At 43.6% G+C, this 25616-nt stretch overlaps 2 protein-coding genes across 4 annotated transcripts; one reads left to right on the top strand and one right to left on the bottom strand.

Annotated features, from left to right (window-relative positions):
- Positions 1 to 188: 188 nt before the first annotated feature.
- RHNO1 (RAD9-HUS1-RAD1 interacting nuclear orphan 1) lies at positions 189 to 25541 on the bottom strand. 2 transcript variants are annotated; one of them, XM_063321938.1, is made up of 3 exons: positions 4415 to 4603; positions 3121 to 3389; positions 189 to 890 (listed from the first exon to the last, which is right to left on the bottom strand). In XM_063321938.1, exons 2-3 carry the CDS (start codon positions 3286 to 3288, stop codon positions 207 to 209), a joined length of 852 nt encoding a protein of 283 aa, XP_063178008.1. In that variant the 5' UTR covers positions 3289 to 3389; positions 4415 to 4603; the 3' UTR covers positions 189 to 206. The 2 variants fall into 2 exon arrangements, with proteins under 2 accessions (XP_063178008.1, XP_063178009.1); XM_063321939.1 differs by lacking the exons at positions 3121 to 3389; positions 4415 to 4603 and adding an exon at positions 25230 to 25541.
- On the top strand, positions 457 to 14770 carry FOXM1 (forkhead box M1). 2 transcript variants are annotated; one of them, XM_063321935.1, is made up of 9 exons: positions 457 to 568; positions 6372 to 6965; positions 8096 to 8244; positions 8466 to 8678; positions 9101 to 9229; positions 9815 to 9859; positions 10820 to 10898; positions 11340 to 11521; positions 12637 to 14770. In XM_063321935.1, the coding sequence occupies exons 2-9, from the start codon at positions 6419 to 6421 to the stop codon at positions 13687 to 13689; spliced, it is 2397 nt and encodes a 798-aa protein (XP_063178005.1). In that variant the 5' UTR covers positions 457 to 568; positions 6372 to 6418; the 3' UTR covers positions 13690 to 14770. The 2 variants fall into 2 exon arrangements, with proteins under 2 accessions (XP_063178005.1, XP_063178006.1); XM_063321936.1 differs by lacking the exon at positions 457 to 568 and adding an exon at positions 5164 to 5288.
- Positions 25542 to 25616: the final 75 nt, after the last annotated feature.

The raw sequence follows: 25616 nt of genomic DNA, 5'->3' as shown, positions 1-25616 counted from the left end.
GAGAAAGCTCTGTTCAGAGCCACGCCGTTCCCCCCAGGAAGCCCGGCCCAACATAGCCCCACCCCCAAGAAGACGCTCCCCGCGCTTTTGCGGCGTTTCTCAGGAGGAGCAGCCAGATGTCGCACGGGGCTCGGCTTAAATCACTTCCCCTCTTCATCCTTGAAAGTAACATTGTCTATTTGGACATGTCTTTGCACATAACAAAATTACTGCTCCCACCCAGGTCGGATGTTGGCCTGTCTCCTAGAGAGCTCGGAGTTTGTCTTCACCAGTATGTCGGCAGCACTCAGCTTCCCGCTCTCCTGCAGATATTTCATTAGATGAGGCCGCCGTCTCCAAGTAACCTTTACCCCATACTCGTGCTCAGGAGTATCTGTAACCAGTACTGCTGCTGACTCCCCTCTCCCACAGGGATCAATATCGAATGCCAGCTCTTTTTCTGGATGCCAGGCATGGCTGCTTCTTTGTGGCAGAGTGCTGTTGCTTCTCCAGTTCCTTATGGAAGGCACCTGTGGAGCATCTACACCTGGTGGACTAAAGACTTCTGGCTCCACAGGCTGGGGAGCAGGTAACAAAGGCATTTCTCCGCATTTCTCAGGACTGTTCACCTGGATGTTGGCTTTTGCTGCTGTCCCTTTCTTGGGCCGGCTGTGAGTGTGCTGTGTGCTCTTCCTTGAGCGATTTGGACTGTCTGGTTGGTGGACTGCGTGTCCTTCTGGATTCTCAAAAGTTAAAGGAGGAAATTTGCAGGTTACAGCTCTTCGACAAGCTCCTCCTGCATGAAGTGAACTGTGGTTGGTATCCTGATTCTGGGGTTTGTGAGGACCACAATCCTTCTTCTGGTATGCTTTCAACACCACTGACTTAGTTGTTTCGAATTGTGGGCACACCTGAAGGGAAGAACATAGTAATAATAAAATAAAATAAAAAAAGCACAATTTTCCCCAGACAAAGGAACGCTAACTTGATTCTACTCCCTCACATACCCCATCTTTTTTTCAGTGTGTTCAGTAAGTGGGTAATCTGGTCTGCAGCAAAGCAAATGAGTCACTAACCAAGCTGCTAAGCAGGAGACACCTCTGAACTTCAACATCATGTTCTGAAAAGTGATTGGGATGCAAGCGAGCTGTTCTGTGGCAACTTACAAAGCACTCAAGATCTGGGTTTTAAAGAAAAGTCTAACTGGCATCTAGTCCTGTAAGCCCTGCAGATTTAAAACAGTTCAGAGCTGGATCCTGTATCCTTCTGTCTTATCATAACTCTGAATAGATTCAATTAACTACATCCTCAGTCTCCCTGAACAGGTAGAGGTTGAAATGAGAGCAATATGAAATGACTTAAAGGATGCCCACTTAGCACCATCACCTTAGATTATGTTAACAAGGCCTTCAGAATATTCCACCAAAACATCTTTACTGCAAAACATAGTTAATCTCTATATTCTGAAGTAACAGATCACGCAAAAGTCACTTCTAAAATTGGCTTTCTATAGAAGATGCTCAAAGCTCAGCAATCTATATTTCTTTGAGAGATTCTGGGCTTTTACTCAAAACCTGGAAATCCTTTTAGTACGGTATTGTTTATCTTCCTGGGTATCAATAAAAAGAGTCAGGTTCTGTTTCTTGCAATTTACTTTTCCCTAGAGCACACCAAACTGAGTTCTAGCTATGATAACTACAGATACCTTTCAGCATTCTTAAGTAACTACATAGTCCCTCAAAAAAAAAAATGCAATTTAATTGCAATTTAATTAAGCATAGTGATTGTCTGCTGTACAACTGAACTGTTTGAATGCAAAGCCTTTGTGCAGGAAAAGAGAGAAATGATTCCCTGATGGTTATATCCTGGCAGATACTTAAAAAGAACATAGGTGAACTACTAACCGAGAATATGGTTTCCTGACTTCAGCGAACATGTAGGGTAGGCTTTACCCGTGTGGGATCCTAGCAGTCAAGAAGGTATGAAAAACTTAAATAACATCAAGAAGAGAGGAGCAGAATATCAGTTGCCACTGAAACAAGTTAACAGAAACTCTGCAGAATATGCTTCAAGAAGTAACAAACCTAGCAGGCTTTTCAAATGGAAAAAAAATAATAATCTAACAGTTTCAGTGCTGATAGCTTCAAGCAAATTTTAGAATCATTGTGTGTTTGGAATCAAAGAGCTACGTACCAGCGTGGATATTTCCACCTCTTCCAAACAAAAAGAATGCTTATTGACAGCAGTTACTTTTCTTAGTGTTTCAGAAGCCATAGAACTAACTGCTTCAAGCATATAAAAAAAAATTAAAGGGACAAAAATTGTACGTGTCCTACTTCAAGGTTAAGGCATCACAAAAATAACTCCAGGTCACCAGGAACAAAGGAATATTTCATGCAGGTTTGAAATCACAGTTCCTGAACCTGCTTTGCAAGGAGCAGAGGGTCAGGCAGCAATGATGCTTAAACAGAGCTCCCCTAGGTGATGACTGTTGTTGTATACGAACAGTCTGTCTTTGCAGCACCTGTTCGTTTAAAAAAAAAAAAAAAAAAGTCTTTACATGATATAAGGAGTATCTTAGGAACAGTCCCTGGAATATTTTGTCAGACCAGAAAAGGAGCCCATCAGAAGAGTGATACAGAGAGAAACTATTCAAAACACACAGAATGGAAAAGAGGGCAAGTTAGAACAGATAATCACAAATAAGTGAAAGCCTACGTTCTTTAAATTTAGCAGTGTCCGATTTAAATAAAACACCTAGTACTTTAACATGTAACATTTAGAGTTCAGCAGTTATTTCAGACAGCAAGCCAATAAAAAAATTCCCCCTAATGTTTATTATGTACACGGTTTTTAATTGGCATAGAAAACAGTGTATTCCTGATGAAAAACAGTTTTTCAGAAGACAAATGGTCATATTAATCAGTACACACTGCACGGTTTTAACCAAGATCTTAGTGGTTGTAGTTAGAATGTGAAGCAACTCAAAAGCACTTATTTATGCTTTAGGCAGCTATAAGGCCTTCAGGTCTGTAGTAGTAGTTTTCAGTATCCAGGACAGATAGCTTTCTGTTGAGACATACGGGAGAAACTTGAAAACCGTTGCTGTGGGATGTAGGGGAAAGGCTAGTCTATACCAACCCAGGCAGTAGAGGTGTTCCGGTCAATGGGTTTTGTGGGAACACGTCTTGGATTCTCAGCTGAAGGCAGCAGAATTTCATAGCAATGTCCGGGTCCCTCTCGCGGCCTCTCAAGGAATACCAGCTCTGCCTTCCTGGCCTTGTGGGTACATTTCTTCTTCGGAGGCATCAAAAGTTATGGTAAAACCTCTTAGAAGCCTCATGATGCTTGCTAGAGCCAAGTGGAGAAAGAGGAACGCACCCCAAGGAGGTGCTAAAGCGCTCTCAAATCTATAGAAGGCAAATAAATAGACTTTGAAGACAAACTTGTTTGGAAAATTCAGATCTAGTTTTTAACTAAAATAAAACACTTATGCAACAGTACAGTGTACATGTCTCTATGCAGACTTTTCCCTATCAGTAGTTTTGGAACTTCCTGTTGAATTTCAAGTAGATTTAGAAATGCACAGCAGAATAGATAAACACTCCAAAGCTTCATGAAAGCTAATAACCAAATACACTGGGGGAGACAGAGACACAAACAAGTGTCCCTGCTGCAAAAGGAGTTCTGAACTGGCCTTTGGGCAAGACTGAATATTACTGGAAAAATTAGCTTCTTACGAGAAAAACGTATTTTAAATGCACAAATCAGGCATTCTTCTTCATAAAAGTATTTTAGAAATAATTTGAAAGACATCCATCTGCTATAAGACCTGACTAAAATACTGAAATACAGAACCACCTATATTTACAGTAGGCTTGGTCACTGACATTTTAAGGAAATTCAAACCACTGGGAGAGAAAAAAAATAAATGGAGTGGAAGTAGTTACGCTGCCGAGCCAGCTATGTCAAGTCAGCTATCAAAAAAAAAATTTAAGGAAATAATTTCTTCACATTAGCTCAATACATAGTCTAGTCAGAGACAAAGAACAGTTTAGGAACTGAAAATCAGAAAAACTTGTTTTCCTTTTTCAATTTAATTCATAAAGCTTGCTTGTGATGCTGAGATATATTGTAGGGCCAAGATAACCAGAAGCGTTTCAGTTTCTAGTTGCTAACTACTGTAATTCCTAATTTCAGGAATTTTCCATTTTTTAAATACAGAACATACTTTACGTTTCCCCCCTGTATTCTACGTATCTTGCACGATTATTATTTTATCTTACCTAGTGAATAAGCTTTAGTTAAAGTGACATTAAATTTAATTTTCCGTTCAAGAACAGCTTAACTCAGACAAGGAATTTTGAAGGGAACGTTTTCTGAGAAACGCGTTCTCTTCCCAAATGCGCAAGATCGCAGCAGCCCGATTGCTTACCGACCGCGCAGCCTCCTCAGGGACTCCTGCGAGCTGCCCCGGCCAGGTACACCCGTTACACGCCGAAACTCCACGGCCCTTCTCGAGGGAGCGCCCGAAGGCAACGGCCGGTACCGGCCACAGGGCAGAGCTCCCCACCACAGGCGGCGTGCCTGCGGGAGGCTCCTGGGGCTGCCGTCCCGGCACAGGGCCCGCACCCCAAGCGCCAGCGCATCCGTATCCCCCGCCGCCGCAGCCGATTGGCCCGATCCGCCCCGCCCCTTGCTACATCTCATTGGTCCGGGCCGGCACGTGATACCAACGAGTCGCCAGGCGCCAAATTCAAACCGGGAAACGATCTCTCCTACCAGCGGTGGCGGAGGCCGGAAGCGCCGGAGTTGCCGCCTCCCTCCGTACATACAGCCTGGCCGGGGGAGGTGGTGAGTCGTGACCTGTGTCCGGCGTCTGCCCCTGCCGCAGCCTACCGGGGCCTCCCCACGGGGGCTGGAGGCAGGAGGTCAGGGGCTGGCGACTCCGTAAGAGCCGCGCTGAGAGCGTAGGGCGGCTGGGAGAGGGAAGCGTCTAGGCCCCGGCTGGGGCGGAGGGGCCCCGGGGGAACAGAGGGAGTCACCGGTGAGGGCGGCAGGGCTGGGGTCGGCGTGGGTGAAGAAGGAGCTAGGAGCCCCTCTAGCACTCCCTCCCTTACAAGCCCCCGGCCCGTGTGTACACGGAGTTGTCCTGGGCCTCTACTGGTAGTAGCAGCCCAAGGCCTTCATAGGAAGTGGCTTGCACCTGCAGGGAATGGAACTTTTGGAGGCTGGCTAAAGTTTGCTCTTTTGCCATTGTCTTATGGGGATCTCCCTTTAAGAGAGAGGAGAAGATCGCCAAGGTCCAGGTGTGTACTTGGGTGCCACAAACTGGGTGGTGGCCTCTGGCTGCTGGGCAGACCCTGATCTCAGGGCTGTCTGCTCCCTGCACCAGGGCATGAGCTGAGTTTTTAATCTGCCGGACTCTCTCTGGCTTGTATCTATGTAGGTGATTCCTACTGAGAATGTTCTTGTTTACTAGCTGGCCCAGTCAAATCTACCAATGCAAAAGGCCTCTCTTTGTTATTTGTTTCTATTCTGCCTGCCATCCCTAATGGTAAACAAGTGCAATTTGTGTATTCTTATTCTGGTATAGTTTGCTGCAAGAGACGGCCTCCTTGAATGGCATGATATTTATAAGTGGTGTTCTCAGAAGGGACACACTGCATTCTACCCTGAAAGCAGCATCTCTGAATTTTATCTGCTCTGCTTTATAATCTAAATTGTCTGTTGTCCAAAAGCTTGACATTTAAATTGTATGATGCCCAATGATGAATTTGTCTGCTTCTTGACAAATCTGCAGAAGGAATGACTAAAGCATTTATTTTACATTTATTTTAAAGCACCTATCTTCTGCTGCAGTTATTGTATACCTCTGTAGTGTTCAGTACAATCTCTGCTTCCTAGATCTTAAACCATCTGTTAAATTCCCTTTTCTCTCAGGTCGTGTGATCTGCTGGTTACAGCAATGACATATAAGAATCAGGACTGATATTTCTATGTTCTAGCTTCTTTCCCCTCTAGCTTGCTGGCTGATGCTGGTCAAGTCACTTTACAGCTAAGTCTTAGTCTCCCTTTCTGTAAAGCACGTATGCATACTTTCCTCATTATTATGTACTCAGTTTGCATTGCAAGTTGGGAGACACAATCTACTCTGCCAATATGTCTCCTGTCCTGCTCACACAAGGTGTGGATAAAGGAGGTACAATACTATTTTCCAATAGCCTTGTCAACCTTATTTAATGCTTTCATTTTTTATTTTCCTTCCTTTTTTCTAGCTTTGTAACAATTGCTGAGAATGTGTGTTTTGTGGGGAGGCTGTGATGATTTGCTGCACTGTTCCTAGCTGTTCCTGCCCTCTACACTCTTATGTTGTATCTTTTGTTTTGCAGGTTTTGTTCTTATCCCTTTCAATGGAGAGTGACTGTACAGATCAATAATGAGGACCAGCCCTCGCAGGCCCTTAATTCTCAAAAGACGGAAACTGACCCTCCCACAGAAGGATACATCCAGTACTTCAGCAAGAGATGAGAACGGTGGTCAGGATGAAAAGACTCCTAAGCAGGAGCACAGCCAGGAAGACCGACACAACAGCCAACATAGAGAAAAAACTGAATGTGGCCTGCAGAAATTCCCAGCAGGAATAAAAATAATTGACCATCCTACAATGCCCAACACACAGGTGGTGGCCATCCCTACAAATGCTGATATCCAGAGCATCATAGAGGCACTGACAGCAAAGGGAAAAGAATGTGGCAACAACGGGCCAAATAAGTTCATTCTCATTAGCAGTGGGGGCACATCCTGTTCAGCAGGTCCAACGCCATCACAGCATCTCCCATTACAGATGAAACCCAGTGCAGCAACTAAGGCTGCAGGTGGTCAAGAAAGAGAGAACAGTACACAGACACCTGGTCTTGCAGGAGGAACAACACTCTGGCATTCAGGAATTGATTCTGTGGTTGGACAGGAACAGGAGAGTAACAGTATGTAATCTTTACCCCTTTTTTTTTTTTTTTCCTTCATCCTGACCGATAGACAAAGACATGTGAAGTGGGCCAATGAGTGTAGTGTTTGGGCGTCAGTATGCGGTAATGAAAACTTTTTTGTTAATTACAAAATAGCTATGGGTTTAATTCTAATAATCTACATAACTACGCATATGTAGTGAAATCTGAAGGATCTTAGTGGATATATTTTTGGTGAAAGAGATAGCGTGTAAAGGTGTATAGCAAAGCAAAATATAATGTTGGGAAAAAAGAAGGGCTGCATTGAAGAAATCGAGTTTAGAAAGAACAAAAGGCTAAGTTTCGTTTAGTAAAAGGGTTATGGCTGAATTCAAGAGTAACATAGAGTACCTTAGTCAGTGACAAAACATACAGACCAAGAGCTTTGAAAAAGAGATTATTCCCATACTTTAATAACTAAGTGGAAAGTCTCTTTATTCTTTGTCTGTCTTATGAAGCTGATGAATAAATGTTAGAAGTGGGATATATTTTACTTTGAAACACTGCTTAGATCGAGTTTGTATTTGCAACTTAAAATAGCTATATAGCTATAGTGTGGGATACTACAGCTTTTGGGCTGCAGTCGATTTTATCCCACACTATAGCACTGTCTGACAGGAACCCATAGACAGCTGCAATAGCTGCATGGCTGCAACCAACCTCACCAGAGATAACAAAACTGTTAGTTTTCATTGCTGCAGTTCAAAAACCTGGAAACGTCTGAGTTTCTGACTTGGGTCTTTCAGTTGGAGTTTGTCACCACTTTCCATGGCTGCTGCTTACTAAATTCATCCTTTAGCTAAAAATACCTGAATTCTTGAAGTACTGGATCAACACTGTCCTGTTTTGGTTGAGAGCAATAGTGTGGTTTGCATGTTTTTAAGGCTGTAGCTCTTTTCAGAGATTGGGCGGATTCACATGAAGTCAGGAATTCAAGGTTGAATTCCTTCCACAAGAAATGTTAGCATTGCAATACCATCTTATCCCTATCTTGAGACAGGGACACCTCTTTTAGAAGTGTGACTGGTGCCTTCCTTTTGGCACTTGAGATGAGGGGGGAGGAGGGTTACTTGTGAGTAAGCAGAGTTATGGGCTTGTTATTCCAACAGGCAGTGGCGAGACAATGAGCTCTGTGTTGGACAACAGTCTCACTAACATCCAGTGGCTGGGGAAGATGAGATCTGATGGGCTAAGTCCCTGTTCTGTGAAGCAAGAAAGAGAGAAAGAGAACCAGAGGCCTCTGCAGGAAAGAATCAAGGTAAGTAGGAGAAGACAACAGAGCATATGTTAAAACTTTTGATAGGTAGTAATCCATGTGGATCAGAAGACTTGCAAGAACCATCTTGCATCACCATCTCTAAGTAACACAAGTTTGGCATTTACTGATTTGAATAGCAGAACCTGGAGGATCCAGGGATGTTCCATGGCTCTTCTCGTCAACTTTGTGAGTGCTCATGTGTCATTCCTTCTGCCTCTCAGACAGAAGATGATTCTGCTGCTGTTCCTACCACTGCTGCCACCGCCTCCTCATGGCAGGATTCAGTATCAGAAAGACCTCCTTACTCTTACATGGCCATGATCCAGTTTGCCATCAACAGCACTGAGAAGAAGCGTATGACTCTGAAGGACATCTATACCTGGATTGAAGATCACTTCCCATATTTTAAACACGTGGCTAAGCCAGGTTGGAAGGTAACAAGCAGGCCCTCCAGTTGCTGTGGGCCACAAGGTGATATTATCATAAGCCTTCCGTATGAAAATGAAAAGTTGTTCCCCAGCCTGCAGGGCAAGATGGAAATTAATTTAAACACGCCACCCCAAATACCCTCTCATTCCAGAAGTTCCTCATTCCACTTCTTGTACCCCTTTTCTCATTCTACTCAGGCAAGGTGATGGGATGTTTCATCACTGAAGTAAGAATAGGGATCTCAAGACTAAATAGAATGAGAGACTGATGACAGGGTTAGCTGGGTGTGCAGTGAATATGAAGGTACATGTTGTCTACACTTCGGAATGTAATTCCACTGCCAGGGCAGTCATATCTCAGGTAGGTCTTGCTGTGCTGATAACAAAATTACTCCTTTTCAACCTCCCCCTCGCTCCTTTCTCCCCAGAACTCCATTCGGCACAACCTGTCCCTTCATGATATGTTTGTCCGTGAGACATCTGCTAACGGTAAAATCTCGTTCTGGACTATTCACCCTGATGCAAATCGTTGCCTAACATTGGACCAGGTATTTAAGGTGGGTGCCTCATGCAAAGAAAATGTGACAGGCTATCTGGTTCCTAAATGCCACACTTAGCCAGATGCACCTTATTTTAACAGAGAAGTTAAGCTGCTTTGATATCAGCCTTTTTGTAAAAGCTGGATTCAGTCATTTCTTCTGACAAATAAACCAGCTCTGTATTTGAAATAAAAGCTGCTGTGGCTGTGCGTATGAATTGGACCTTCTGGGGGATGTGTTTATTCTTCAGGTGGTGTGCCAAATGTAATAGTGAGCTTGTTCAACCTCTTTCTGTGTGCCTAATTCAAATTCCTAGTGAGAAACTTTCCACTGAAGTTGACCAGGAGTTCCTATGCTGTTTGCTTAGACAGGATGGAATTGCTCTAACCCAGCTGTGTATTCTAGGAAGTATTATTTTGTGGGAGAAACAGAGCTTATGAGTCTGGTATACGTGTGTTTAGACTCCTCTGTGTTTGCTGCAGTGGGTGGGCAGATTGACTCTTGTTTGCTGAGATTATATAAGATTAAATTGTCCCATATCTTCCCCTTTTGGTTGATAACTTCATCTTATTTTTCTCCCTCTCAACGCCTTGCTGCCACCAGCCACTGGACTTGGGGTCACCAACATCGCCTGAGCACTCTGAATCAGTAAGACTTACCCTCTGGCTCGGGGCTTGGACTTCCATTCTCCTCTTGACAGTTACCGAAAGAAAGGACAAGAGGCTCGGGGAGGGGGACTGGGTCACTGCCACACCTAGTCATACTGTTCCATGCACACCCTTTTTGGGGAAAGGAGTCAAGCCAAAGGTTAATTGCCTTCAGATGATGTGCTCTTTCTACAGCTGGTAGAGCTGTACAGCTTTGAGTAACTAGAATTCTACCACTGAAGTAGGCTGCAATGAGCACCAACAGCCTTCGGAGAACAAGCCCAGAGAGATTTCTGGTAAAATCCTCATCTCCATGGCAGCAGTCCCAATCTGTTCTGGGGCTCGGACCCAGAGAGAATAGGATCTCTCTGTGCTCCTTCTTCATTTTGGAACTCATCTGCATTGTGACTTTCAGAAGGATGAATCTGTTTGCTGTCCATCTTGCATTCAGCAGTTTTAACAATGACAGATTTGCAAGCAGCCAGTCAAACACTTTTCTGTCATGGCTACACCCCTGGCCTTTTTTCCATCTGCTTAGACTTCTGATTCCTCTGTTGCCTCTGCTATTCCACTTGAAAATTGATCTATAGTTTGTGTAGAGACCCAGTGTACAATAAAGGTATTGTATTCACCTTTCCCCGGGCACTGAGGGCACTAAAACCAGGTCACTTCTGCAGTAGAGTCTGCAGCCAGAGCAGCACTGTCATGCCATCTCTTTTTCTACACAGCTTTTGGTTGGTAGCTGGCTTTGAGATGAGATGGCAGGGCTGCAAAACAGCATGTGGCACACAGATAGAGCCGGCATGAATGCTGGGTGCTAACAGCTGCTCTCTCTGTATTAGCGCAGCACAGGCTTCTGGATTTGCAGTTCTGAATGAGGCAGCAGAATAAAGGTGGATTCTTCTCTTTAAATATCTTTCTTTTTATCTTTCTTCTCTTTCTTATTTCTCAATGAGTGCAGCAGCAAAAGCGACATCTTCCAGATCCCCAGAAGAATACAGGAAGCAACAGCAGCAGCAAAACTGAACCCCAGAATGCACGTGAGTGTCTACATCAGATTAAGTTAAAGAGAATCAATCCCTGGCACTCTCCCAGATTCCCTTGGGAATAAAAGTGAAAATTGTTATCCAGATTTGCCAGCTTTTAGGCTTCTGGCTGTCAGGTTTGGAGCTGAAGGCAGTATTGCCACGTCAGAGACAGGATATGATGGAGAGATGGAGGGGACTGGGTACTCAAATGGAGTAAGAGCAGAGCTTGCCCCAACTTGAGGGCTAGGATCTGTATGAAGGACTATTTTCTTGTTCATCAGACCTTCTGGCTTGGTATTTGTATCCTTAAAATTAGCAGAGAAGGCAGGTGAGCCTATCTCTGATGGGATGTTTATTTTGGGGTATTTAGAAGGACTTTCTGTTAGATGCCAGGTTTTCAAGAGATCGTAGAGGAACGCAAGAGGCTAACAAGTCCATTCTTCTCCCTTCCAGGCCGAAAGATGAAACCTTTGCTTCCTCGCATCAACTCCTACCTGGTTCCGATCCAGTTTCCTTTGAGTCAGCCTCTTGTCTTGCAGCCTTCTATGAAGGTTCCCCTATCCATGGCACAGGGAGCATCTCTCAACAGCTCAGAGACTTTCCGGAGCAATAAGCGTGTGCGCATTGCTCCAAAGGTTGGTTTCATGTTTTCTAAGGTTTTTTTTTTTTTGTTTGGCTCTTTTTTTTTTTGAGGGGGAGGGAGGAAGTTGTTGTTTGTTTGGGGTTTTTTCTTTTTTCTTTTCTATGGCTATGCCTTCTGTGGACCCTGCTTTTCATATGGTTCCTCTGTGCATCTTTATTAGGTGCTCTGAAACTCTAAGCTCATATTAAGGAACTAGCCAGTGACAATCCTTGCTGTCCTTTTCTATCTCTAGGTTGACTATTACCTGCTAGTTGACCTGATATAAGGATGTTACTATAATTCACTAGAGGAGGGGTCTCTACTCCTTGGATGTGAATAAATAAGAATGGGAGAAATGGGTTTGTTCTGCCCTTAAAACATTCAGATTTTTTATAGTTCTGAAGAGACACATAACATAGGGAACTTCTGAAAGAGTATTTATTTGTATGTAGTCTCTTCCCAGAGGTTTTCAGTACCTGCTGTTTGCTAATTCTGTGGAGTTCCCAGTTATTCTGGGCTCAAGAAAAACAGCTATTAAACAGGTCTTTCTCTTGGCATCTCACTGACTGCTTTTGGATGCTTAGACATTGTAAAACTTTAACTTCTTCCATCCTGTCTAACCATAATTCTATTTTCCCTTGTGCCTGCTGCTTCATATTCTCTCTTGCTATGATTTATCTTTCCCCTGTGCTCTTTTTCTTTTGATAATCTCATTTTTTTTTCCTTTTCTTTTTCCTTGGTTTCTGGGAAAGCTGTCCTCATTCATTTTGTTATTTCACATGTAGGTAGTGTAAGGAGGAATCAAAGGGGTTACACTTTTCTAGGAGAATCCAGCTCTCCTTCTGCCTGTACTCCTATAGTTCCTTATAGCAGAAGTGGTCAGTAGGGCATGACTTCCAGTCACTTTGCTAAAATCCTTACCATGTGATCTGTAGGCTTCTTTGTATCTACTTCACGCAGAGATCAATCTCTATCTGTTGTTATAGTTACTGCTTTCTGAATGTCCTCCTCTTACTCATTCTGCTGTCCTAAAGTGTCAGTCTTTCTTTTCTTCCTTCTGCTATCATTCGGATTTCAGTGGGTTAGATCCTTGATAACTGACTGCATATCACTTGTGTTTCTTTGTAGATGTCACTCTCTGCAGACGAGTCATCCTCTTTACCTCCGGCTGCTGTCAAGGAGGAGAGTCAATGTGATGAAGGTTTATTTTCCCCAACCCATTCCCTAAAGGAGAGCAGCTCCCAGCCTGGTGAGGAATCAGTTTCTTTCCCTGAAAGTGTCTGTATAAAGGAGGAAGAAGGCTCTCAGCTGGATGACTGGCTGTCCCCATTTGCCTCAACCCTAACAGTAAAGGAAGAGCCAGGCTTGTTCCCCTCAGTCTCATCCACAAAGGAGAAGAAACAATTCACCATACTGAAGTCGCCATCTAAGGGTGTTTCTGACACGTTAGTTATAAAGAGGCGGGAAAGGCGGGAAATGGGCAGATCCAGAAGGAAACAACACCTAGCGCTGCCTTGCTCAGAAGAGCCCGTCCTTGTTTTGCCAGAAAGCAATGGCTTTCACCCTTTCCGATTAGGGGCAGACCACCCCTTCCTGCAGGAAAGCCAGCCTCTTGAGAATGCATCACAGCTCAGCTGCTTGCAGGGAGAAGAGGGGCCCTTCAAAACACCGGTCAAGGAGATGTTCAGCAAATTGCCAGTTTCTTCCACTCCCAGCAAAGACTCAGCAACAACTACTCCCCCACTAGGGGGCCTTGACCAGTGGAAATCTGCATCCTTAGCCAAGGGAAGTCAAGAGCTGGACTTCAGTCCGGTGAGAACCCTTCAGTTGCCATTCACACCTGTCCAGGAGAACCAGGATTTGCTGGGTTTTAACAGCACACCCCTTAAAAATCCCATCTTTGAGTCCCCTCGGGAACTGCTCAATACAGAATCCAGTGGCATGGTGCATGCCCCCCTCACGAGCTCTCCAGCTTTTATTTCTGAGTCTACTAAGCAATCATCTATTGAACTACCAAACTCTGGCTTTACTGAAAACCGGTCACTCATGGAGGGCCTGATCCTGGACACCATGAATGACAGTCTGAGCAAAATCCTTCTGGATATCAGCTTTCCTGGTCTTGAAGATGAAAACTTAGGAACAGACATTAGTTGGTCTCAGCTCATACCTGAACTGAAGTAAACTGGCCTGAGGACTGAATTTTACTTGTTCTGGTATCACAGAAAGCACTCTACTATTTTGAGATCTTTCCATGTAATCTAGGAAGACTGTCTGTTTTTGACTAATTCCTGCATTCGTGGGAACAGAAGGCATTATTGTCTCCTGCTAAGCTGGGAGACAGGCCCACTGGCTGCTATGAGCTCCCTTTATACGCTGCGATAGACTTTATGTGCAACAAGATAGAACCTTTCTAACCCCATCCTAGAAATGAGAGTCCCTGGAGAGAGGTTATCAAGACAACATCTAGGTAGGCCCTGAATGCCACTTGCTACTCAAGCTGTTGGAGGAAATGGATGCACTCCTCGGTTATGTACAATAGGAAAGAGCCTGGGAACCTACTCCTAGCTCTGTCCTTACTTCCTTTTAATCTGTTCTCCTATTATTTAGTGTCTTCTGTGTGGTTTTAATGGCTGTAAATACTGTACATTCCTTAAATTAGCCCTTAATTATAATAATATTTTTATTCTTGGGCTGGTAAAGGGTTTGACTTAAGAGTGTTGTCCATATGTTTCACACTTCTTCTATTCTTCTACCCTAGATGAGAGCCCAAAATGCATTTGTGGGGTTTTTTTTTTTCTTCTACTTCAGAAACACATTGGTCTAGGCTGTTGTGAAGGTTGCTGCGGCAAATATCGGAAAAATCACCTATATGTGACTCAAGTTAAACTGATACACGTTGCTATCTGGAATGCAGCATAGAATCTTGGTTTGGCTTCTTTTTCCCAGACCAGAATGGAGAGCTTGAATCAAGCTGCATTTTGTTTCCATATACCTATTATTATGCGCTTAGAGGATTAGGTAGGGTCACTGTTGCAATAGGATGGACTTCTATTCAATGGTTAAAGCTGCCCTCATCACAATCATCAGTTGAAAATGTAAAGAAGAACCTATAAACTGAATGCTGATATTTCCACTGAAAGGTGACCTCTGGAAACATAAGGCATGTTTCTCTAGGTGCAATAGGCCAACTCATCCTCATTCTCTAGAATTCATGTCAAAAGAAGAAATTGCCATGGAAAAGACCTTCTGCTTACACACAAATGATGGCTCACGTATCTACATACTCAATAAAGCTTCTGTGGGAACACAGCTGAGTCTTGTCTTTACTGCTTTTGCTTTTAGCAGTGTGCTCAGGCAGGGCCATAGCATGAACAGCTGATTTTTGCTTGTGTAATGTATGTGTTTTCTGTGATCATGAGCAAGTGATCATTAGGTCGTCTTTAGTATTCCTCAGGCCATGTTGGCCATACCACATTAGAGTTTGTTACTCAACCCCTTGCTTCGTATAATACACTTTTTTCCTGCTGTTCATGGGTAAATCCTGACTTTACAAGTCAGAAACGCACTTAGCATAATACTACCAGCAGACTAGTTCCTGTATTTTGTAAACGCAAAACAAGTCTCACTCAAAAATTGTATTTCTGCCTTTCTGTATAAACACAAAACCAGATTTAGATGTGCGTGCTTTTCAGAACTGCAGTTCTTTTGTTTTCTTGTTAGAGGTTATTTGCCCTCTGAAGCTATTTCAATCACTTTGTGTTGATGATTATTTCAGTTTTTCTGGGGAGGAATACTGGACTCTTCTGATCTGTATTTCTATCTGCCTAGCACAAATGGCAGCTCAGCTTGAGGTCAACAGTGAAAAATGTTTTACTAGGCTGTCATGTGAATTTCAGACTAGAAGATTTTTGTCAGTGGTTAGAAGTTGAAGTTCCATCACTTCTGATTTAATCTCCTTGTCTCTAAACAGGAAATAAGAAAGGACTTCAGAAATCTTTAGGACTAAGGACTGGTGGGTGCCAGTAGTCTCTTCAGTGTATTTTGTTTGGGATTAATTTGCCGATACCGCCTGTGAGGGCAGGATGTCTTGATTCCTTCTCTGCAAATGTCCTTCAGTAAGGAGTTCATGTCCTCCAGCCTGGATTGAAATGATCATTCCCTGATCAGGAGTAATAAGAGACTGCTGTGAAAACTGATCAAAGCTACACAGCACATCTGTCTCAAGGGAGGAGAGCTGAGGCGAAAGCCATAAACCTAGATGTAGGCCCAGGGCGGAGAAGAAATGGAGACCGAAGGCAAGACTGTGGTCATGAGGATGCAGAAGAGGTCCACTTGGTGGTTTGTGTCACACTTTTTGCTAATGCAAGTTACGTAGTGTCAACGCTCTACTTGGGTTGCTCAAGACATCCTATCTCCCTTTCACCTCGCTTCTTGTTTCTCGAGAGGATACATGCATGCTGCCATCCAAGAGCCAGCTAACTAAAGATCATGTCTCCAGCAAATTATGAAATGCTCTTGTCCTCAGCGTGATGGGATGGTGTCAATTGTCAAATGACAGGCAGGTGCTCCCTTGCCATCCCTGTCATGAACTTTGATGGCCACCTTGCATTATATTTTGAACATAGTACTGCCAAAGACTAGTTTCCTCTCCTGCTGATTATTCCAGTGGGAGCAGTTATATAAAAAAATCCCATTAAGCAGCCTTACCTACTGCTCCCACAGCAGAGTTCCCAGTGTATTGCCCAACCTAATTCAAAGCCCCACTTGGTAAGGATTTCATCACAACCCTCACCAAGGCTACTTTATTTCTCTCCATCTGTAAGTGTTTGCCTGATATTCTGCCTAGATACTTTCCCTGATATAATCCTGTTACATTCACCACTGTAAAGTTGTACAAAAAACTATAAAGCCAGTGTCTAAGTGGCTGTAGCCAGCTTGCTGAAAATTATAAGTCTTGGTTTCTTCTGTTATTTCCCTGCTGGTATCTACATGTCACTATTGACGGGAATGAGTTGTTGCAACACATAAACTACTGTGAAGAGAAGTTGTTTGAGTGTGGAAGTCATGGATATTTACATCTTTAGCAGTAAGAAGTTTCACATCTCTGTTGTCACAAAGGCAGAAGGACACTTTCTCTTAATATTCCGGGCCTAGCCCACAGAAGATTTGCAAGATTAAATGTGATCAGGTGTTGGAAGGCAGATAAGCATGGCACGAGGCAGGGAAGCAGGGAGCTACGCTTCTAATTGCTCACCAAAGCAGCTGTTTGGAGGATGTCAGATTAAAATTGGCAGTTTATTGCTGGAGCTCATTGCTTAGGTATCCCATATTTGAGCAACTGGACTGTTCAAGGGTGCCATCACTCAGGAGTGAAGTGACAAGTAAGACAGCTGTAACTCAAGCAAGTGCTAGAGGCATATGTAGTGAGGTCATAATGGGAACAGTGGAAGCAGGGCTACAGGGTAGGATTATTATGTTTTGAAAACGTTTGTTATGAACTAGGCTAGAACAACAAGACAATGGATCTGCCAGGTAGAAGTAAAACATAGTGTGAGAAACAAAACCAAAGGCATTATTTTGGACCGTGGGGAGCCAATTATTGAACTTGAGGTACACGAGCAGAGCAGGGACATGATTGAGCAGGACAGAAATTCTTCTGCAGTCAACTTGGATGTGTAGTAGAGAACTTCTTGAGCACAAGCCCATCATCCTCTCCATTATGCAAAAGCATACATTCAGTGCTCAGAGCTGAGCACCGATATTGCTGTCAGCCTCTGTTATACAGAAATTATCTGAGTTGAAGAAAGACAGAGAAGTACACTTGTCCAAAACCAGAACACTCTGAACTGTCGCTCCCTTTGGAAAGACGCAGTCCCCAAACAGCAAGAACCAGCTTGCAATCACCCTGTGTTCAGCTCAACCCAGCTGAACCTGCACTAAAGGACTGTTGGGCCTGGTCTTGCCCCAGTCCTCATCCCCATTATCAGGAGACAGGGTTGAGACTTAGCTTGAGGAAGAGCAGTTGGCTTCTGTGAGGAGACGGTGAAAAAATACTAGGAGACCACGCCAGACACGGACCAGAAGACAACAGGGTACCATAATAAGGCACAGCAACAACACTCTGTATAGGAGTAGAGCATACACTGAAGTTCAGGGAGTTTGGGGCACTGTATACAGGGGACTCAGACAGGTGGAAGCATGTAGGTAATTGCATCATGATATAGAAATTCCCAGGTCTTCCTGAGTAATGTGCAGGAGCATCCCAAGACTGTCCTTGAGTTCTGATAACAGGGCAGGCTGTTTAACACCACCTAGCCAGTGAAGGAAGACACCCTGTTTTACAACCCAGCAATCTTTTTGTGAGGGTGTCAGGTCTTCATTTCTACCAGAGGGCCATCTATCTCTAAACAAAGTTGGAAATATCTTTTTTAGTAAAATACCTGACTTCCTCTTTAAAATGCATTATGGATTCTGAGACCAAAATGTCAGCCTTGAAAATGTAAGCAGAAATAGCCCCCCTCCCCCCCATCACATTTTCCCAGCAGAGGTGAACTACAACTGGATAAAAAGATATTCAGGGTGTAACAAAGTATTAGCTGCCTGAGTTTAAGAAGAAAGTGTCCTGCTTCAGTAGTCGTCACAGACTGGTTTCTCGCTTTGATACAAACAGGGTTTTAGAACATAAAGGTCACGAATCTGAATGGCTGATGCAGTTCGAGTGGCACATTTGTCCCTCAGTTTCAGTTACAAATTTTCTCGGAAAACTGAAGATGTTAAATACCTTGATTCACAGTTTACCAATCCAAGCAAAAGATTATGCAAAGCAGATTCTATTCCACACCTCAAAATCTGTGGGAAGTCATATAGAGCACACTGCTAAACTGTTTGTGTAGAAGATATATCATCAGAATTATTTATCTTCTATGTTTGCTTCCTTTTTTCAAATGTACCCTAATTAAAACCAAGAAGTATTTAATGACTCTTGGAGTAACATGTTTAGATTACTTTTTATTATTATTTATTTATTCCGAATTCTAAGATTACATGTTTGTCTACGCACAAAGTCATTTTGGATCATGGAATGTTCCCTGTAATTTCTATTCTGGATAATGTATGCATATGATAAGCTGTGAAACACTCAACTTAGGGGTAGTCATATGACTCTTGCGGTATAATCTGTCTTGAATTATCAACAGGCATTTTCCACTTCAGAAAAGCTTTTTTTTGGGACAGTTAAAGCTTTGCCTGATTAGCTGTTGTTACACACAGAGGTAACTAGAGGAGGAATTGCTTCAGGCATTGTCAAGTCAACAGTACACGAAACTTTAGTAAGCATATTGGTTGTCAAGAATTCCGTCATCCTCTTAGGGCTACATCTTGTAGGCTGGAAGCGCCCATACATCACCTCTTCTACTGCTGTCTCTCCGTTGAGACACAGTTCTCTCTCTTTCTCAGGTTCCCCATGACCACACCCTATTTCATCTTTGCTCCATATGCAGCACCTGTCTTCTTCACTTCTCCCTCTTGTGACAGGGGGCATGTTACAGGTTAGGACTCAGATGCTGGGAAAAACCATGGTGCCCCACATGTCAGGCCATCAAGAGTCCTGCCAGGCCTCTGAATAGGACTTTCATGTTTGCAAAGTTTGTCGGAAATGGTCTCCCAGGAGAGCACGTATCTCCACAACCCCAAGTCTTTACATGCAGACCAGGATGACCCTCAGCCTCCAAATCACCCGCTAGATCATTTTGGTGCACATATGCTTGCTCTTTCTAGATCTTCACCTGTTCCCTCTCAGCCCCTCCTCTCATTTTCTACACATCTTAATCATTCTCTTTTTCTGCTTCAAAGGCCACTTGATACCCTTGTCATTCCTTTATGAATTCAAATCACAATGTAGCTTTAACATTTTGGGCAATTAACAGTGTTTGATGTATTTAGCATCCAATGATAGGAGGGGGAGAAAGGTCAGGAATGCAGCAGAACCGACACAATAAAGCATATTGCTTGCAACTTGTGGGGTCACTGAAGATGCTTTCAGCGTCAATATGCTTTTCCAAGTATTTGCAAATAATGACATTAATGCCACAGAATGGTCTGATCTCAGGAGCTTGCACCTACCAACAAGGAGAAAACACAATGTGGAAAAGGTGCTGATCCACTAAGCAGGACTGAGGGGTTGTTCCTGAAGAACCAGCCACAACATCCAAACGTCTTCAAAGATTTAGCCAGTAAGCACTGAAGCTTGAATTGCCGTATTTCTAAATTAAAGTCTGGCTGAACAAGAGAGCATAGGCGGGCTACAACACCCTTTAGAGTGGCTGACTCCCCCAAGAACTGACTGCGAGCATCTGAGTAGCCCTGCTGTAATAGAACTGCTCCAGTCAAGGTGGTCACAAAGCATCACCTTGCAGCGACCAGAAACATTCTACAGGCACAAATATACATGGCTTAGACTGTGTACACCGACAGTATATATATACACATACCTGTTTTTTTATATATATATATATATACACATATATACACATACACATATTTTTACCTGATTAAAGTGATGAGAGTTGATTTCAGCAAGTTTGACTAACCTCAGTTGCTTCAAGACACAAAGCAAGCCATTTACAAACAAACATGTCAGGGAACAACACAGTACACCTACTAAGTGCTAACAGGAAAGTTTTCTGCAGCATCTGTTGGAGGACTCTAAAAGCAAAACCTGCCCCCAAAGGAAAGGAGATTGGAGGCAAGGATAGACAATGGAGAGATTCTTTACCTTCTGAAGACTACCTCTGGGCTTCCTTTTGAGCAAGACAAGATCTGCTCTGATTCTACAGCCAGCTAGGCACAGACAAAAAGTGTATAGGTGGTTGTCCTATTTCTTTGCTTCTGTTGTTGTTGTTTTATATGAAAAAATAAAAAGTTTTGACAGAAGCCCATAGACAGCCACTCAAAGCATGTTGCCAAGATTCTATAAGTGCTTTTAGTAATAAAGCCACACGTATGCATACCAAATCGAGCTTTTCGAGGCCACTCTAACAGCGTTGGGTTTTACTGTTTGAGTATTCAGCTCTAGGGACATCCTCTGAAAGGAGTCTTAATGGTGTAAAATTTTCATTATTATTATGGCAGGATATAGGGACTTAAAAAAAAGTGTCTGCACTAGGGACAAATGCATTCTTAGCCTCAAGCTAAGTGGATAATAGTAATTCTGTTTTCCCTACGGGTAGGAAGTGGAGGCACAGTGAAATGAAAGCAAATACCCAGAGACACACGTAGGAGTCATCTTTGAGACTGCACATTTCCAAGTACTGTGCTATTGGCCTTAAATACACAACTATCCTTCATCTGGGACTCTTGCACACTTCTATTGGTAAGCGTACTCCTGCCAGAAATTATTCTCTACTTTAAACCCCTTTGTGAGCACAGAGAGGCTCTAGCATGAGTAAGATAGTTGCCATTGGTACGTGCATTAGCACTCTGTAATAAAAGTGGATATTCTTCCCCCTTGTGAAAACAAAGCCGAAGTCATCAAGTGTAATTAATGCAGCCATGTAATGAAAGGGGGAATTTTGTATTGCCTGCTGCCTGATCAGCAGCTGTTCTGTGGCAATGCTAACTGTTCTAACCAAACAGAAAAGGCCCCTTTGTACGCGGCTTAGCTGAAGCAGTGAAATCAATACAGACAGGACACAAATCATTACAGGCAATATTTGTACAGCAGGGGGAATTCATATTGGACAACATTGTTCCAAGTTTGCCACCGTGTTGTCATAAATCTGGCCCCTATGGCAGACGACTGGAGAGACTCGACCCTAAATTACGTAATTAAGCAAACTATTCTACTTTCTGAGTGACCTCACTGGCAGGACACACTTTGCCATCCAGCAGCTGAGCTAAAAACATAAAATGTACATCTGAGATGACATTTGCCTCAAGGAAACTTGCCAGACATATTCGCAGATACAAATAATGTAACCTGTTACTTATTATTTGAAGAATAGGAATATATTTTATCATCCAAATGGACAAACTGGAGGGAATTTGAAGTAGAGGAAGCTCTTTTTTTTCAAAGAATTTGTTTCAGAGATGGAAGAGGAGAGAGAAGCATGCACAGTTTGCCTGAGTGAGGTTTGTCCTCTCATCCCTCCCCTGCACCACCTGCGCATCCACAAGCTGAGCACAGACTGTGAGAATGCAAGAGGATGAGCAGAAAGTTGTCTCACAGTGGTCCTGTGCTGGGCCACCCCAAGGAATCCCTTGGTCTTGACATAGCTGCTACACCGAGGGGCACTTTTACAGCCACTTGAAGCTTGCTCTGCCAAACTGAGACAGTGCCTTGGAAACTGGTGTAACGTAGAAACAACCCCTGGGCTGGTTACATTATGTGGGGGCTATCGTTGACCTCTGTAACAGCCCAGCTTGACACAAAAGAAACGTAAAGCTCTTTATCTACAACCCACACTCCCACCTGCACTGTGTTTGCTCTACAAGATGACAAAATAATAGTTTTCAAATTATTGAAAGAGAGAAACATTCAAAGCTGAAGAGAACTCTCCGAGAAAGGAACAAATACTAGAAGTTGCAAAAGTAGTAGGAGAATATTTTGAAGAGGAATGATTAGTTAGGTAAAGCAGAAGTGAGATACAAGGAAAATCTGGGGTGAAAGAATCTCAGCTTGTGAATTTCAAGTCAAACCAGTGAAAGCCTTCAACAGAGCAGCTCCTCAAATAGCTGGGATGCTCCCTAATACTCCTGGCAGAGGGAGATAAAGTCTTTACTTTGTATCATGTTCTTTAATCTGGGAGTTACTTCTTTCAGCAGAAGACTCCATTCCTCCCCTTCACTACTCCAGGTACTGTTCATAAATTTCATAGAATCATAGAATCATAGGGTTGGAAGGGACCTCTGGAGATCATCTAGTCCAACCCCCCTGCCAGAGCAGGGTCACCTAGAGCAGGTTGCACAGGAATGCGTCCAGGCGGGTTCTGAATGTCTCCAGAGTTGGAGACTCCACCACCTCTCTGGGCAGCCTGTGCCAGTGCTCTGCCACCCTCAAAGTAAAGAAGTTCCTCCTCATGTTTAGGTGGAACTTCCTATGTTCAAGTTTGTGCCTGTTACCTCTTGTCCTGTCCCCAGGCACCACTGAAAAGATCCTGGCCCCATCCTCCTGACACCCACCCTTTAAGTATTTATAAGCGTTGATAAGGTCCCCCCTCAGCCGTCTTTCTTCCGGACTGAAGAGACCCAAATCCCTTAGTGTTTCTTCAACAAGGGAATTCAATTGAAATTATTCAATTCAACAATTTCTTCAACAAAGGAATAGCTGTCTGGAATATTGACCCTATCGTGTTTCTTGGCTGGGCAAACCGGCTACTGGGAAATGCTGCTTTTCAGTGCCTTTACTCAGAAATATGGGCACTGGTGCTGAATTCTTCAGCATTTCTCAGACTTGGAGGGGATCAACACCAGGCACCAACAGCTACGAACACAGATACAGGGCTGTAGCTTTGTGGTTAGAAACTGGAATCTTTTGCCCCAGAGCTCTCACTGACTTGTAACTGCTCGAGCTAGAAGGCCAAGGCACTAGCAGGAGCAGGGAGAAGGGCTTTTGTCTTCTGTGCAGGTGAAGTGGTTCTTCCATTGTCTGAATAGCACTGTTACACATCCTGTAAGAATTTCTGTATGAATGGTGGAGAACAGTGAGGGACAATGGGTTATGATTATTGTATATGACTGGATCTAAGAAGGAAAATAATTTCTTAGTATGTATGGGATTGTGTATAAATGCTTTTATCTAAATCAGTTTTATTTGTCTAACACAGGCTGTTGGTGAGTGATACACTATTTTCCAGGGCCTACAAAAGATGACTGGGAAAAGCAGAGCTACGGGGAATAAACTTAAATTTGCTGCACTGGGGTCTGGCTCTCCATTAGAAAACCTTTAAGATTGTCCATTCAGCAAAAAACCCAAAACCTGCAAGCACCTAAGCAATGAGTAAATGGGCTCTGTTTAAGAAGAACAGGATGGAAAAAGTAATAGCTGAATAGAAAAAACAGTGACCTAGAACCCAGCATGACTCTGAAGGGAGAAGGTGACTCCACCTCCATCAAAATGCTAGGGGTTTTTGCCAGATCTGGGAACCAATACATCTCAGGATATAAAGAGGTAAGTGACCTGCTCTTTGGGATAGAAGGGATGAAGAAAGGGAAAAAGCTTTAAGACTTGAAGAATTTTCCCCTTTGAGGCACTAGGAGAGAAATATTTTGTGAGTTAGGGGCCAGGATTAGCTGGTCAGACCCTAAAGCAGGACTACTGAAGCTCCAGCACCGCTGCAAGGCAAACCAATTTTGATTGGGCTTTTCCAAAGTGCAAGGTGAGAACAAACAATAAAGGGTGGCTAGCTGCAAGGAGGAACTGGGTCTGGGAACTTCGAGTGCTCTCTCGTCTTCATGCCCACACGCACATCCAAGGTGGGAGATGACCTCATCAGAAATTGTGTAACTCTGCCCATAGGTTTCAAGGCAGGGACTGCAAGGGATCTAGTCCCAAGATGTTCTGTTCTACTTTATAGTTTTAAGTCTGTTCTGAGGATTTAAGAAAATTGGCCCCGCCGTTGCTGCCAGCAGAAGCAGAGCTGCCTTGTCAAGGCTGGCCTGCTGAGGTATTCACAGTCTGCAGAAGGCAAAACAGGGCCCTGTGTGAGAGTAGAGGTGTGTGATTCATTCCTGGTTTATGGGAATGGTTAAAGGACTTGATAAAAAGACTCAGAAGACGCTCGGTGAGAACCCAAGAGGTCAAAAGCATGTGTAAATCAGGAATCATGACAACCTAGAGGCAAGAAAACAAGACGGATGGATCACAGCTTCCCTGTGAATATCCATTACTTAAACTCTCTTCTTAATTGAGCTTGCAGAGAGACAAGGACAGCTAAAAACAGCTCTGCGGAGCTCTTGATGGGACTTTGACTGCATTATGGTGTTGGAGTTTGGCCTTGTATTCTAAAGCAGTTAGAATATATTTCTACTCCCATTCCTGCCAGATCTGGTTCTGCAAGTTGGTGCTGTGGGAACCGCGATACCTTGTGGCAGTTAGCCTACTGGGAACAAAAAGGTTAACCTCTTCAAATTTTGGAATGACTCTAAAAATTACCAGCCTCCCTTCTAACATTTGAGGACCAAAGATCCCAAGAGACGTGCTAGCACTGGGATGATTAGCAGGGATTAAAAGGTAAACAACACGGTTTGCTTTGCACTGAGGCCAACATTTTTGTAGTTTCTGTGACCACACTGAGGTCTCACAGTGGCTGACTGGACTCATCTTTGTACATAGACCATTGGATTTACTTCCTAACATTGCAAACTCAGTGTTATATTTTTATATACAATCTAGAACATAGAAATAATTCGTATCAGTAATGTTGGAATGTTACATACTACTAAGCTGGAAAAAAAAAGAAAAAGCAACAAAAGGCAGCAACAGAAAGCCTCCTTTTGCTCTAACTTTCATAGTCTGTTGCTGTTATTCCTTCTATGTTGTACATGAAAACCGTTTCACCCCCAGCTGACATTCACAGAAAGGTAACAGTGTTCTCAGCTTCACAGCTGAGTAAACTCGGTTTGCTCCTCTGTACGTGAGGTCAGAACCGTTGTTGACTGGGGCAGCGCATTCACCAGTGAAAAGGAATCAAAATAAAGCAGCTTCAGTTCAAGTTGAAACTTACAGTTTTGAGCAGGACTATGTGTAGGCAGCAAGTTGCGAAAGCGAGGTCTACCATGTCCTCTCTCCCCTGAGAGGAGGGATGTCTGCCCGCGTCTAGACATCTCACACTGCAGCAATGTCAGCATACGCTTAGCGAAAACGGGGAGTGAATCCACTGGTATTGACAAGCCAGTGATTGTAGCCTTCTGCAACTTCACCTCCAGATGAAGAGGGGTGAAAATCAGGGCAGAGTCAGGCCCAATACGTTTGCCCTGGCTGGAAGCAGAAATCAGGCCTTCAGCATTTCGTTCAAGCTACACAGTAAAATCCTCCAGTGCAGCCTGTTCCAAATGTGTGACAGTCTCTGCAGAAATGAGACTGTGCATGCGCGCCAGGAACCTTGAGACGG

The sequence above is a fragment of the Chroicocephalus ridibundus genome, unplaced genomic scaffold (assembly GCF_963924245.1).
Source record: "Chroicocephalus ridibundus unplaced genomic scaffold, bChrRid1.1 SCAFFOLD_37, whole genome shotgun sequence".
Taxonomy (NCBI): Eukaryota; Metazoa; Chordata; class Aves; order Charadriiformes; family Laridae; genus Chroicocephalus; species Chroicocephalus ridibundus.
The sequence above is the reverse complement of the archived record's forward strand: the minus strand, read 5'-3'. Positions and strand labels throughout refer to the sequence as shown.

Coding starts and splice junctions, on each gene's coding strand:
- RHNO1 (XM_063321938.1), bottom strand. CDS start 3,288: ATGCCTCCGAAGAAGAAATGTACCCACAAGGCCAGGAAGGCAGAGCTG. Junction 891..3,120: donor GGAACACCTCTACTGCCTGG/GTTGGTATAGAC, acceptor TCTTCCCTTCAG/GTGTGCCCACAATTCGAAAC.
- FOXM1 (XM_063321935.1), top strand. CDS start 6,419: ATGAGGACCAGCCCTCGCAGGCCCTTAATTCTCAAAAGACGGAAACTG. Junction 8,245..8,465: donor CTCTGCAGGAAAGAATCAAG/GTAAGTAGGAGA, acceptor TCTGCCTCTCAG/ACAGAAGATGATTCTGCTGC. Junction 8,679..9,100: donor TGGCTAAGCCAGGTTGGAAG/GTAACAAGCAGG, acceptor CTTTCTCCCCAG/AACTCCATTCGGCACAACCT.